This window comes from Ictalurus furcatus, chromosome 28 (genome assembly GCF_023375685.1).
Source record: "Ictalurus furcatus strain D&B chromosome 28, Billie_1.0, whole genome shotgun sequence".
In the NCBI taxonomy this organism is placed as follows: domain Eukaryota; kingdom Metazoa; phylum Chordata; class Actinopteri; order Siluriformes; family Ictaluridae; genus Ictalurus; species Ictalurus furcatus.
Window position 1 is genome coordinate 9,571,879 of NC_071282.1, and position 11,123 is coordinate 9,583,001.

The 11,123-nt window shown below is 39.0% G+C and overlaps 1 protein-coding gene across 4 annotated transcripts; it reads right to left on the bottom strand.

Moving 5' to 3' along the window:
- Positions 1 to 2: 2 nt before the first annotated feature.
- Positions 3 to 10,732, bottom strand: ntmt1 (N-terminal Xaa-Pro-Lys N-methyltransferase 1). 4 transcript variants are annotated; one of them, XM_053617772.1, is made up of 4 exons: positions 10,607 to 10,732; positions 7,142 to 7,865; positions 851 to 1,103; positions 3 to 769 (listed from the first exon to the last, which is right to left on the bottom strand). In XM_053617772.1, the coding sequence occupies exons 2-4, from the start codon at positions 7,301 to 7,303 to the stop codon at positions 513 to 515; spliced, it is 672 nt and encodes a 223-aa protein (XP_053473747.1). In that variant the 5' UTR covers positions 7,304 to 7,865; positions 10,607 to 10,732; the 3' UTR covers positions 3 to 512. The 4 variants fall into 4 exon arrangements, with proteins under 4 accessions (XP_053473747.1, XP_053473745.1, XP_053473746.1 ...); XM_053617770.1 differs by having other exon boundaries at positions 7,142 to 7,316; positions 10,607 to 10,730; XM_053617771.1 differs by having other exon boundaries at positions 7,142 to 7,313; positions 10,607 to 10,726.
- Between the last annotated feature and the right edge of the window lie 391 nt (positions 10,733 to 11,123).

The following is an 11,123-nucleotide window of genomic DNA, read 5'->3' on the forward strand; positions in this document are numbered from 1 at the left end:
TATTTTCTACAGAGCTATTTATGTATTTAAATCCACAGTCACTCAAAACAAATACAATACATGCACACATGAATATGTCTCTTAATAACTTATGCACAAACTAGACACATTACTCTCACACAGAGTTTGGGCCAAAATTCATGTTGCCTCAAATATCAAACATTATTTCCATGAAAGCACAAACATGTTCTTTTGTTTACATAGATTCTATCCTCCAAAAACATCCTGCGAGTAACTACAGATGAGAGGACATTTAGATATCTTAAAAGTGTAAAATGGCTAACTATCATATGAAATCTGTGTTCTCTGATAGTGGTAGTCCAGGGATCTGGGTGCAAATCAGACCTTGAAAACTGCCTCGCTTAAAACCGCAGACCCCTAATACAGGCACATATTGACCATTTTGCAGCGTTCCAAACTGATGCATCATTAAAAATGGCAGGAAGAAACAACTGGGTGTAACATCTTGCTCATAAAACGTTGCATTATTTAGGTAGGTAGGCAGGCATCTCCTATCTAAGAGCTAGTATGTGGACCTGGTAGATCTCCTCAGGGAAGTTCTGCTGCTGTTCCTGATGGATGATGCTGAGACCAGCTCTGGCCACTATGCGGCGTAATAAGGGCAGGTCTCTGCACACACTGCTGTCCACCTCGTCAGGCACGACACCCTCGTATGCCACGTTATCCTTCACCACGATCAGGCCATCGGGACGCAGGGCACTGCGGCATCGCCTGAGGAACTCCTCTAGGTGATCATCAGTCAGGTGACCTGGACAGGTAAGAGATCATATTTTAAGGTCCATCATACTCATTACGTTTTAAGTCTTACTACAACTGAACTCTGGCATACCGATGACCCACTGGATCCAGATGACGTCGTAACGATCCGGCTGAGGCTGGAAATCCTGTAGGCCGCAGCAGAAGTAGTTCTCCACTCTCTTGCCCTCTTCACCCAGGTACGAGCGTGCTTTGTCCAGGAACTCCTGGGTCACGTCTACCAAGTCCACGGTACGGAAGAGCGGCAAGAGAAGACGCTTGGTGATGCGGCCGATTCCTGCGCCACAGTCCAGGGCACAGCCTGGTCTCGTCTTACCTTTGCCTTCCTGGGGACAGGAGACACATTGTGAGAAAGATGAAAGGACAACAAAGGTTAAACTGGTTGGATTGACTAATCATATATTCATAAGCAAGGAAACTGGGCAAGTGACTTCATCAGTGTGCTTGGCCAATCTCATGTTTTTGTTGGTCTGAAATGTAATTACCTGGGATAAAATTCTAGTCTTGAGGCTAGTTGCTTAGTTCATTTCAATAATATAGTCTAGGGATGCAGACAGGGATATACACATCAATAACTTCATGGAGTCCTAAATATAGAAATGTCTCTAATAGTAATTATCCACCTGACAAAATGGCAGCAATTTCATTCTCTCAGTGCACACAGCAGTTGTGGCTCAGGTGGTAAAGCAGGCTGTCCACTAATTGTAGGGTGGGCCGGGAATCGAACCGCCAACGTGCCACCCCGATAGCAGGCTAGCAGCCTGGTGTGTGTGGGAATGGGTGAATGAGAAACAGTGTAAAGCGCTTTGTAGAACCGCTAAGGTTAAAATGTGCTAGTACTTTATTCATGTCTAGCATCTTCATGTTTGCACAACATGCTGTTTTTCAATGCACATGTTTGTTTAACTAGCAGCTAGAGTTAAACAAGGTATCCAAAATTTTGATACTTATTCATGACTACAATGTCAGGGTGTGATTCAACAACTTTGATGCTACATTTAATTAGTCCATACATTTAATTGTGCAGGCTAATTTGACTTGTGTGAGTGAGGTAGCATTCTGCATTACTCTCCCGTTACACTGATGAATTAATTGGGTGTTCTGTTTCAGAGAGCTCTTTTCATGAATGTTCAGCACGAGGCCCAACACTGTAATATAAATAAGGAAGGTGGAAGACCCCCAATGGCCTGCTATTTGTGGGTGGAGCATAGGAGCCAGTTGTCCAAATATGGCAGCATCCTGATGCCTCTGGCCATTAGTGGAGTGGAGACAGAGCTCTTTTCAGACATCTCGGAAACATTTGTGGCACTAAACAGATTCTGAACGATAAAACTTTAAACTGGAATGCATTTCCTTGGAAGGCAAATGTCAAAAACTAGACATCCTGGGTCGCTGGAAATAGAGGTCATGCCGATACAGCGACATGAACCAGTCCTGTGGTTGCATGAAATACAGTGCTGTGAAAAAGTATTTGTTGATTGTTGACCTGATTTCTCCTGTTCGAGTGTGTGTATATCTATCTATCTATCTATCTATCTCTCTCTCTGTCTCTCTATATATATATATATATATATATATATATATATATATATTATATATATATATATATATATATATATATATATATATATATATATATATATATATATATATATATATATATATATATATATATCTCTCATCTCATATAATTAAAATATAAGATAAAACAAAGGCAACCTGAGTAAACACACAATACAGTTTTTAAATGATAATGTTATTTATAGAAGCAAAAATGTCATCCAATACCAACTGGGCCTGTGTGAAAATGTATTTGCCCCTGTACTTACTAATTCCCAAAATCCATGAAACTGCATTCATAATGGGGTTCAGCTGGACTAGACTAGGGCTGCAACGAAGATTATTTTGATAGTTGATTAATCTGTCGATTATTTCTTCGATTAATCAATTACTTGGGTTAAAAGACCGACTTTTATTTTCTGTTATTTTCACATTCTGCCCAGTGCAGTCCTTCAAACATTGTGCAAATTGAAGGCTATGAAAAAGGTATTAAATGTATCTCTGTGGGCTATGCTATATATTGTGCAAAGGATTTAAAAAAATATTAACAATATATTTTGTAAACAAACAAACAAAAAAAAACAACTGATTGCCCACAAGCTTTAAAGCAGAAGTTAAATCACTAGATTAAAAATGTTAACAATAAACAAATAACACAAAAGCACAAACTAAAAAACATTGCTCTTATAAACAAACACAATTACTTTTGTTTCTAAACATAGCATCAAACAGCATATTTGATCATTTTGTGCACTGTTTGATTGACGCGCATGCGTGGACTCGCACTCATTCAGTGAAGTTTAATGGAGACCCACTTGTCAGGACGAGCCTTTATGTAAAATGGAAATACTGCTGAGAATTTATAACATTTACAGATAAAGATATAAACATAAAAATGTCATTTCTGTGCTGAGGAAAACATGTCTGGAACACATTAAACAGCACAAATCTGTCGCAGCATCTGACACGACAAGCCACGTTAATACACTTATGAGTTTGTTTGAAGCTCTTAATATAAAACACTCATTTTGGACGACCCGGATCGCGCACTTTCCCCACATAAGCTCACTCTGTGACCTCCTCTGATAGATTTTATTCATAGAAACACGTTTTTCACCATTGTGAAGTGACATCACTGATGGGGGTTATCCACAGTGATGCCACAGACCCAACTAATCCATAATGAAATTAGTTGTCAATTATTTTAATTATCATAAATTTTATCGATTAATTGTTGCAGCCCTAAGCAAGATGCAACCAGGCCTGATTACTGCAAACCCAGTTCAATTAAATCAACACTTAAAATTTTACTTTTTCAACAGCATGAAGTTGGTTAAAAGGTCTTACCCAGTAACACACAAAGTTGAATGAAATTCCAGAAATGATGAGGAAGAAGGTGTCTGAAATACATCAGTCTGGGAAGGGTTACAAAGCTATTTCAAAGGCTCTGGGACTCCAAAGAACTACAGTGAGAGCCATTATCTCCAAATGGAAAAACTCAGCACAATAGTGAACCTTCCAAAATTCCTCCTAGAGCACAGCAACTACTCATCCAGGAAGTCAAGAGCCAAGAACAACATCAAAGGAACTACAGGCCTCTCTTGCATCAATAAAGGTCACTGTTCATGACTCCATTATCAGAAAGACACTGGGCAAAAATGGCATCCATGGAAGAGTGGTGAGGTGAAAAGCACCGCTAACCCAGAACAACAGTAAGGCTCGTCTGAATTTTGCAAAAACAAACCTTGATGATCCTCAAACATTTTTGGAGAATGTTCGGTGGATTGAGGAGTTGAAAGTGGAACTGTTTGGAAGACAGGGGTCCCGTTACATCTGGTGTAAACCAAACAAGGAATTCCACAAAAAGAACATCATACCTATGGTCAAGCATGGTGGAGGAAGTGTGATGCTGTGGGGATGTTTTGCTGCTTCATGGTCTCGGCAACTTGAGGGAACTATTTTTTCAACTAATTGAGGGAAACATGAATTCTGCTCTCTAGCAGAAAATCCTAAAGGAGAATGTCCGGTCTTCAGTCCGTAAGTTCAAACTCAAGTGCAACTGGATTATGCAGCAAGACGATGATCCAAAGCATAAGTCCTGACTTGAACCAATGGAGATGCTGTGGCAGAACCTTAAATGGGCAGTTCATGTTCGAAAACCCTCCTAGGGTGGCTGAACTAAAGCAGATCTACAAGAGTGGGCCAAAATTCCACCACAGCGCTGTGAAAGACTGATCTCCAGTTATCAGAAGTGTTTGTTTGCAGTTATTCCTGCTAAAGGTGGCACAACCAGATTATAATTTTAAGTGGCCAATTAGTTTTTTCACATGGGTGATAGGTGTTGGATAATTTTTTTGCATCAATAAAATAAATAAATTAATTAAAACTATATTGTGTGCTTACTCAGATTTCCTTTGTTTTATATTGTATTTGGTTTGAAGTTTTAAAATATTTAATGAGAGATGTACACAAAAACAAAACAAAATCAGCACTGTATATTGTAATATGGAAGGAGGGTGCATTTAAGAACAAGTTCATTCCTGTCATATCTGGAATCAGACAGAAACGACCATCCTTCTTCTGAGCCAGAAAGTACAATAGATATGCTCTTGGTACTGAACAGTGGGGTTTACCTTCATGATCACTTGATGCAACATTCACTGTCTAGGGCTCACACAAAGACAGTGTGGCCAGTCTATATGGCTGTGCTGGTTTCATGCTTCTGAACCCTGCATTCTCCTTTTCCTGTTTCTTTTTGGCAGGTCCATACAGCATTCCTGGCACACAGAAACAATTTACACACATCCCTGTATGCCAGAGATGCTGTATGGACATACTGCCATTTTTCTCACAGTGCAACAGAATGCTACATTTCAAAATTTTAATCAAACCCTTCTTTAGAGCTGTTCAATAAAATGTTAGCATCGTGATTCTGTCGTAAATGACACTGTGAGAAAAATGTTCCCTATTAATTGTGCGAACAGCAGGTAATTACTTGATATTTATTTACCAAGAACCTTCTAAACAACCTTCCCGAACTACAGTGCCACAAAAACACGTACCACAATGTTTTAAGTCAATCACTTGCCTTAATCTAGCAGGAAATTATAACAGGAACAATTTAGTTGTACTGCAAACTCTTAAATAGATCACAAACGGGGAAATCAGTGTAATTATTTCACATCACTCTTTTTCACTTACTCGCTCTATATATGCAATAGGGCTGAAACTAATTATTTTCATAATCGATTAGTCGGCTGGTTATTTTTACGATTAATCGGATGGGGCAGGGCAAACCTTCAGTACTATTTTTTCGTTTATTTTAAATTAAATCCACAAACTGAGTGTTACAAATATAAACTTCAGACTAAAACTTTACACAACTGTTTGTCTAATTATATAAGACTGAAAAGAACCCAATACATACAGGAACACATCAGAATATATATTATTAATTTAGGATTGTAGTTTAATTCAGTGCCATAAAAAAATGCATAAATACTTATATATATATATATATATATATATATATATATATATATATATATATATATATATATATATATATACACACACACACACACACACACACACACACACACACACACACACATATATATACACACACGCATGCATTATATATAAAAAATATATAATAGTATATATGCATTACTTTTTATGGATGCACAAAAAGCACTGAATTAACCTACAGTCCTAAATTAATAGTAAAAACTTTCACTGCACCTTGTGGTTTCTGTTACTCACTGCCTTTAGACATATTATTTTACTTGTGTTTACTTTTGATCATAATGTTTTAATTAGACATTACAGGTCTTACTCGCGCTCCCACTCTGTATCAGCGCGTCTACACTGCGCATGAGGAGCAACACAGCCTCGTTACTAATAGATCACTTCCGTTATAATAAACAACAACGTTACACCGATACAGCATATAATGTCAATACACAAATTAAACTAAACCGTTTAAGCAGCTTGCGACAGCATCACTGTCGTGCTGGTGCTACACAAACTCCGCTTTATAAAGTTTATAAATCTTCTCGGCGGTGTTTAATATAAAATGCCCTCCTGCCTTAGAGGACTTGGAGGTCGCACATTTTCTTCCAGTCACTGGACGATTTCGCCTCCGTCTGATGTCACTGAGAGAAAAGAAAGCCATGTATGGTGACCCTGCTTATTAGGCCAAAGCTAAAGCCGTCGCATTAGGTGCGTATGACGTCATGTAGGAAGCGGCATATACTTCCAGTTAGTAAAAAAAACCCACTAGTGTTCCATTTGAGACGATATTATCTTTCTAAAATTCACACACTAGACAGTAGCGCAGAGTGCATAGTGTAAGTGTACAGTACTTCATTTGGGACACAACTTTAGTATTTACTCTCCGAAGCGTGTTTTCTGAACAGAAGTAATGTAATGAGTAAACACACCCCGTGCTGCGCGCAGACCAACTAATCAATAATGAGATTCATTGACAACGATTTTCATAATTGATTATTATCAATTAGTTGTTGCAGCTCTAATATGCATGTTTGATGCTCTAGGCCAGGGGTGGGCAATCTGATCCGGAAAGGGCCGGTGTGGGTGAGGGTTTTCATTCCAACCAAGCAGAACCCACACCTGAGTCTATTGAAAGCCAAGATCAACTGATTAAACAGGTGGAATCAGGTGTGGCTTCTGCTTGGTTGGAATGAAAACCTGCACCCACACTGGCCCTTTCCGGATAAGATTGGACACTCCTGCTCTAGACTATGTAGACTGTGTAAACATATAAACAGTGGTCTCTCACCCCAAGGAATTTCTGCAGGAACTTTTTGGAACCGTTGATGTCGATGCTGGAAATGCTACCATACCCTCCAAGCATTCCATCCACAGTGGGCGGGATGTCTTTCCAGTACTGCTCCGCCTTCATGTAAAAGGAGGTCTCATTTTCAATCAGGTGGTCCTCCATCCTCTCTGAACTTCTAATAAATACAAAAGATCATTAGCCTTTCCTGCTGATCTGAGATGTGTGTAGGGAAACCTGGTCCACAAGTCCGAAAGTATGTCATTTTATTAAAAGAACATTTCTGTGATATTCAAGGCCACCAGGCCAGGAAGTCTGCAGAAATGTATTTCAGTACTTTCTAGGCTACAATGGTTGCTGGTGACAAAATGGTTGCGACATGCGGTGCATATTTATGTCCTACACTAATCACCTAACATCATGGTATGGCTGAATTCCAAATGGTGCTGTGTTAGAGACACAGTTCACTCACTATATAGGATGCAGGAGCCAACATTTCATTGCCTACGTAGTGTTATATATAGAGAGAGTGTGAAGCCATTTGGAATTCAGCTAATGTAAGTTTGCACCTTGTTGAAGGAGTCACTAGAGAGCACTCATCACCAGCAAGCAGTGTAACACACACACACTTGCACACACACGCTCACTCTCTAAATCTGGCCCTACTTGCCTTTGCTTCAGCAGTCATCGCTTCTCTTATAACCAGAAGTCAGGAACAGACAGGAAACTAAACCAGTAAAAACCAGTCATTTAGTTTTATTAGCAAAAAGACTACGCTAAAAAGACCCGAAAGAGAAAGCCACATCTAATTGGACTGTTTTAACCAGGATCATTTTGATAGATCATTAGCCAAATTCACCCAGTCAGAAACCTAGGTCAGCTAACAATATTTAGCTAACTTCAGTCCTCTCCAAAAGTATTGGAACAGCAAGCCCAATTCTATTGTTTTCACTATACATTGAAAACATTTTGGTTTGAGATCAAAAGATGAATATTAGATGATGGATCAGAATTTCAGCTTTCATTTCCCCATATTTACATCTAAGTGGTCTGCATTTATATAGTGCTTTTTTCCAAAGCGCTTTACACTGTGTCTCATTCACACTCACACACCAATGGTAGCAGAGCTGCCACGCAAGGCGCAAACTTGCCATTAGAAGCAACTTAAGGTTCAGTGTCTTGCCCAAGGACACGTCTATGTGGAGTCACGTGGGCCAGGAATCGAGCCGCCAACCCTACGATTAGTGGACAACCCGCTCTACTACCTGCTCTACCACTTGAGCCACAGCCGCCACATCTAGAGGTGTTAAACAACTTAAAACATGGCACCCAATAACAGACCACCCAATATTTAGGAGAGAGAAAGTAAAGAAACAAACAGTCTTAAAAGTAAATTAAAGTAAATAACACTTTATATTTCGTTGCACATTCCTTGCTTGCAATAACTGCATCGACTGTTGCATACTTCTTTTGTTGTGCTTTTCCAAGCTTTTACTGCAGCCTCTTTCAGTTTTTGTTTTCTTTTTCTTTTTTTTTGGGGGGGGGGGGGGATCTCCCTTCAGTCTCCTCTTCAGGAGGTGAAATGCATTCTCAACTGGGTTAAGGTCTGGTGATTGACTTGGCCAGATTAAAACCTTCCACTTTTCCCCCACGATGAAGTGCTTTGTTGAGTTGGCAGTGTGTTTTGCATCATTGTTTTGCTGCACGATGAACTTCCTCTTGATTAATTTGGTTGCATTTCTCTGTAAATTCTCAGACAAAATGTTTCCGTAAACTTCTGAATTATTTCTGCTGTTACCATCATGAGTTACATCATCAATATTAGTGAGTCTGTTCCAGAAGCAGCCATGCAAGCCCAAGCCATAACACTACCTCCACCATGTTTCACAGATTAGCTTGGTATGTTTCGGAATGTTTTCATGAGCAGATCCTTTCTTTTTCCACACTTTCCAACCTTTCGACCATCATTTTGGTAGAAGTGGTACAACTCTGTATTTCTTTGCAAATTCCAATCTGGCTTTCTAATTCTTCCTGGTGAGTGGTTTGCATCTTCTGGTATGGTCTCTATATTTCTGCTCTCAAAGTCTTCTTTGAACGGTGGATTGTGGTACCTTCATCCCTGCCCTGTGGAGGTTGTTGGTGATGAAACTGACTGTTGTTTTCAGGTATTTCTTCACAGCTCTCACAATATTTCTGTCATCAGCCAACCCATTGTCTGTTGCTCAGTACACCAGTGGCTTTCAGGACATTCCAAATTCTTGTGTTGGCTATGCCCAATGTTTGTCCAATGCCTCTTTTCTCAGCTTCAAAAAGGCTTGCTTTTCTCCCATAGACAGCTCTCTGATCTTCATGTTGGCTTATCCTTTTTAACAACAAATGCAGTCTTCACAGATGAAGGAGCTATTCATTATTTAAACAAATAAATTTAACAGAGCACACCTGTGCCATCAGTCACATGTTCCAATATTTCTGATCACTTGGGAAAATGGTTGTGTTCAAACTAAAGCTGTTTAACACATCTAGATGTAAATATCAGGAAACGAAAGCTTAACTTCTGATCCATCATCTCATTCATCTTTTGATCTCAAACCCAAATATCTTCAGTGTACAGCAAAAACAGCTGAATTGTCCTTGCTGTTCCAATACTTTCAGAAAGAACTGTACACTATTCTGTAAGACAAAAGTAAATCAAAGTTAATTAACTTTTATTTCACTAACACCAACATAGATATACCAATATATTCTGCCTGAGAAAGAATAAGAGATTTAGAACAAAATAACCCGAAATGTAAATCACAGACATGAACCACAATTCACACTCTGCCCTCAAATCTAATTCCTTTAAGCAGATATAATTAATAGCTCACCTCTTAACCGACATTGAAAAACTTTATTTAAAAAAAAAACTTTGAAAAAAATTATATACAAATATATTAATGCAACATGGAAACTTCCAAATGTTTGCAACTGTTTTCAGAGTTCATTCTTTTGTAGAAAAATAAATATCCTGACAATTTCCAAAGCAGACTGCTTTCTAATTTTTTCCAGGTTTAATCTGTGAGGTTTCAATAGCTTAATAGTTTACATTTCCACAGAGTTTCAGCAACACTCACGAATCCTTTTATTAGTTAGATCTTTAAACACCAGAAGAAACATTCGGTTAAAATATTCAGCTATGCAAAATATTGACATTTCAGTACACATTGAGTCCCTAACTACTGGCAGCTCTGTATACACTGCATGATCAGCTTATGATGATAGTAATTAGGTGTAACTGTAAAAAAAACACACTGAGGACATAGTTCAAGTTATTTACAACGAGTCACAGCCACGTGTTGCTGTAACAGCGACTAGTTACTTACCTAGCACTACCGCTAACAAGTCAAGCTAACCTAGCTAAAATCTTCGTGATGCGACTTTATTTTTTCATATTCCTAAAACCCAATCCCCGACCTAACCCAGGCTTACCTTCTCCCGTAGTTACGTGCGCTCATAAATTATCGCACCCTAAATTAGGACATGACCCAACTCAGCTGCCACTTCGCCACTAACACTACTAGTTACCACTTTTCCCCAACTGTATTCCGACAAATCACGCCTTCTGTTCTATGATTGGCTGATACGTCCACGTTTTCGGCTCCAGGATTGGCTAAGTAATTCCCACTCACTGTAATGTCCAATCGGCGATCAGATTGTTCGAGCTACCGGCTGTTCTGAGAGATTGGATTTCCAGAAATACGGGTGGGGAACAAAATAAAGCGTCTTCTACACCTGTGCCGAACTCTTCTTATGTACGTCATTTCCTTATTTGGTTATCAGAATGTTTCTGGTTTTAAAATGTCTCCCTCTTGTGGTGACTTGGAGACTCGGTCTTCTCCACACTTAGAGAAAGTTAAAGCTGAGTGCGGGAAACGCCATTTTCTGGTCTTTTCTTTTTTTTTTTTTCTATTGCATCAAACACATACGTACAACAAATAACAACAAT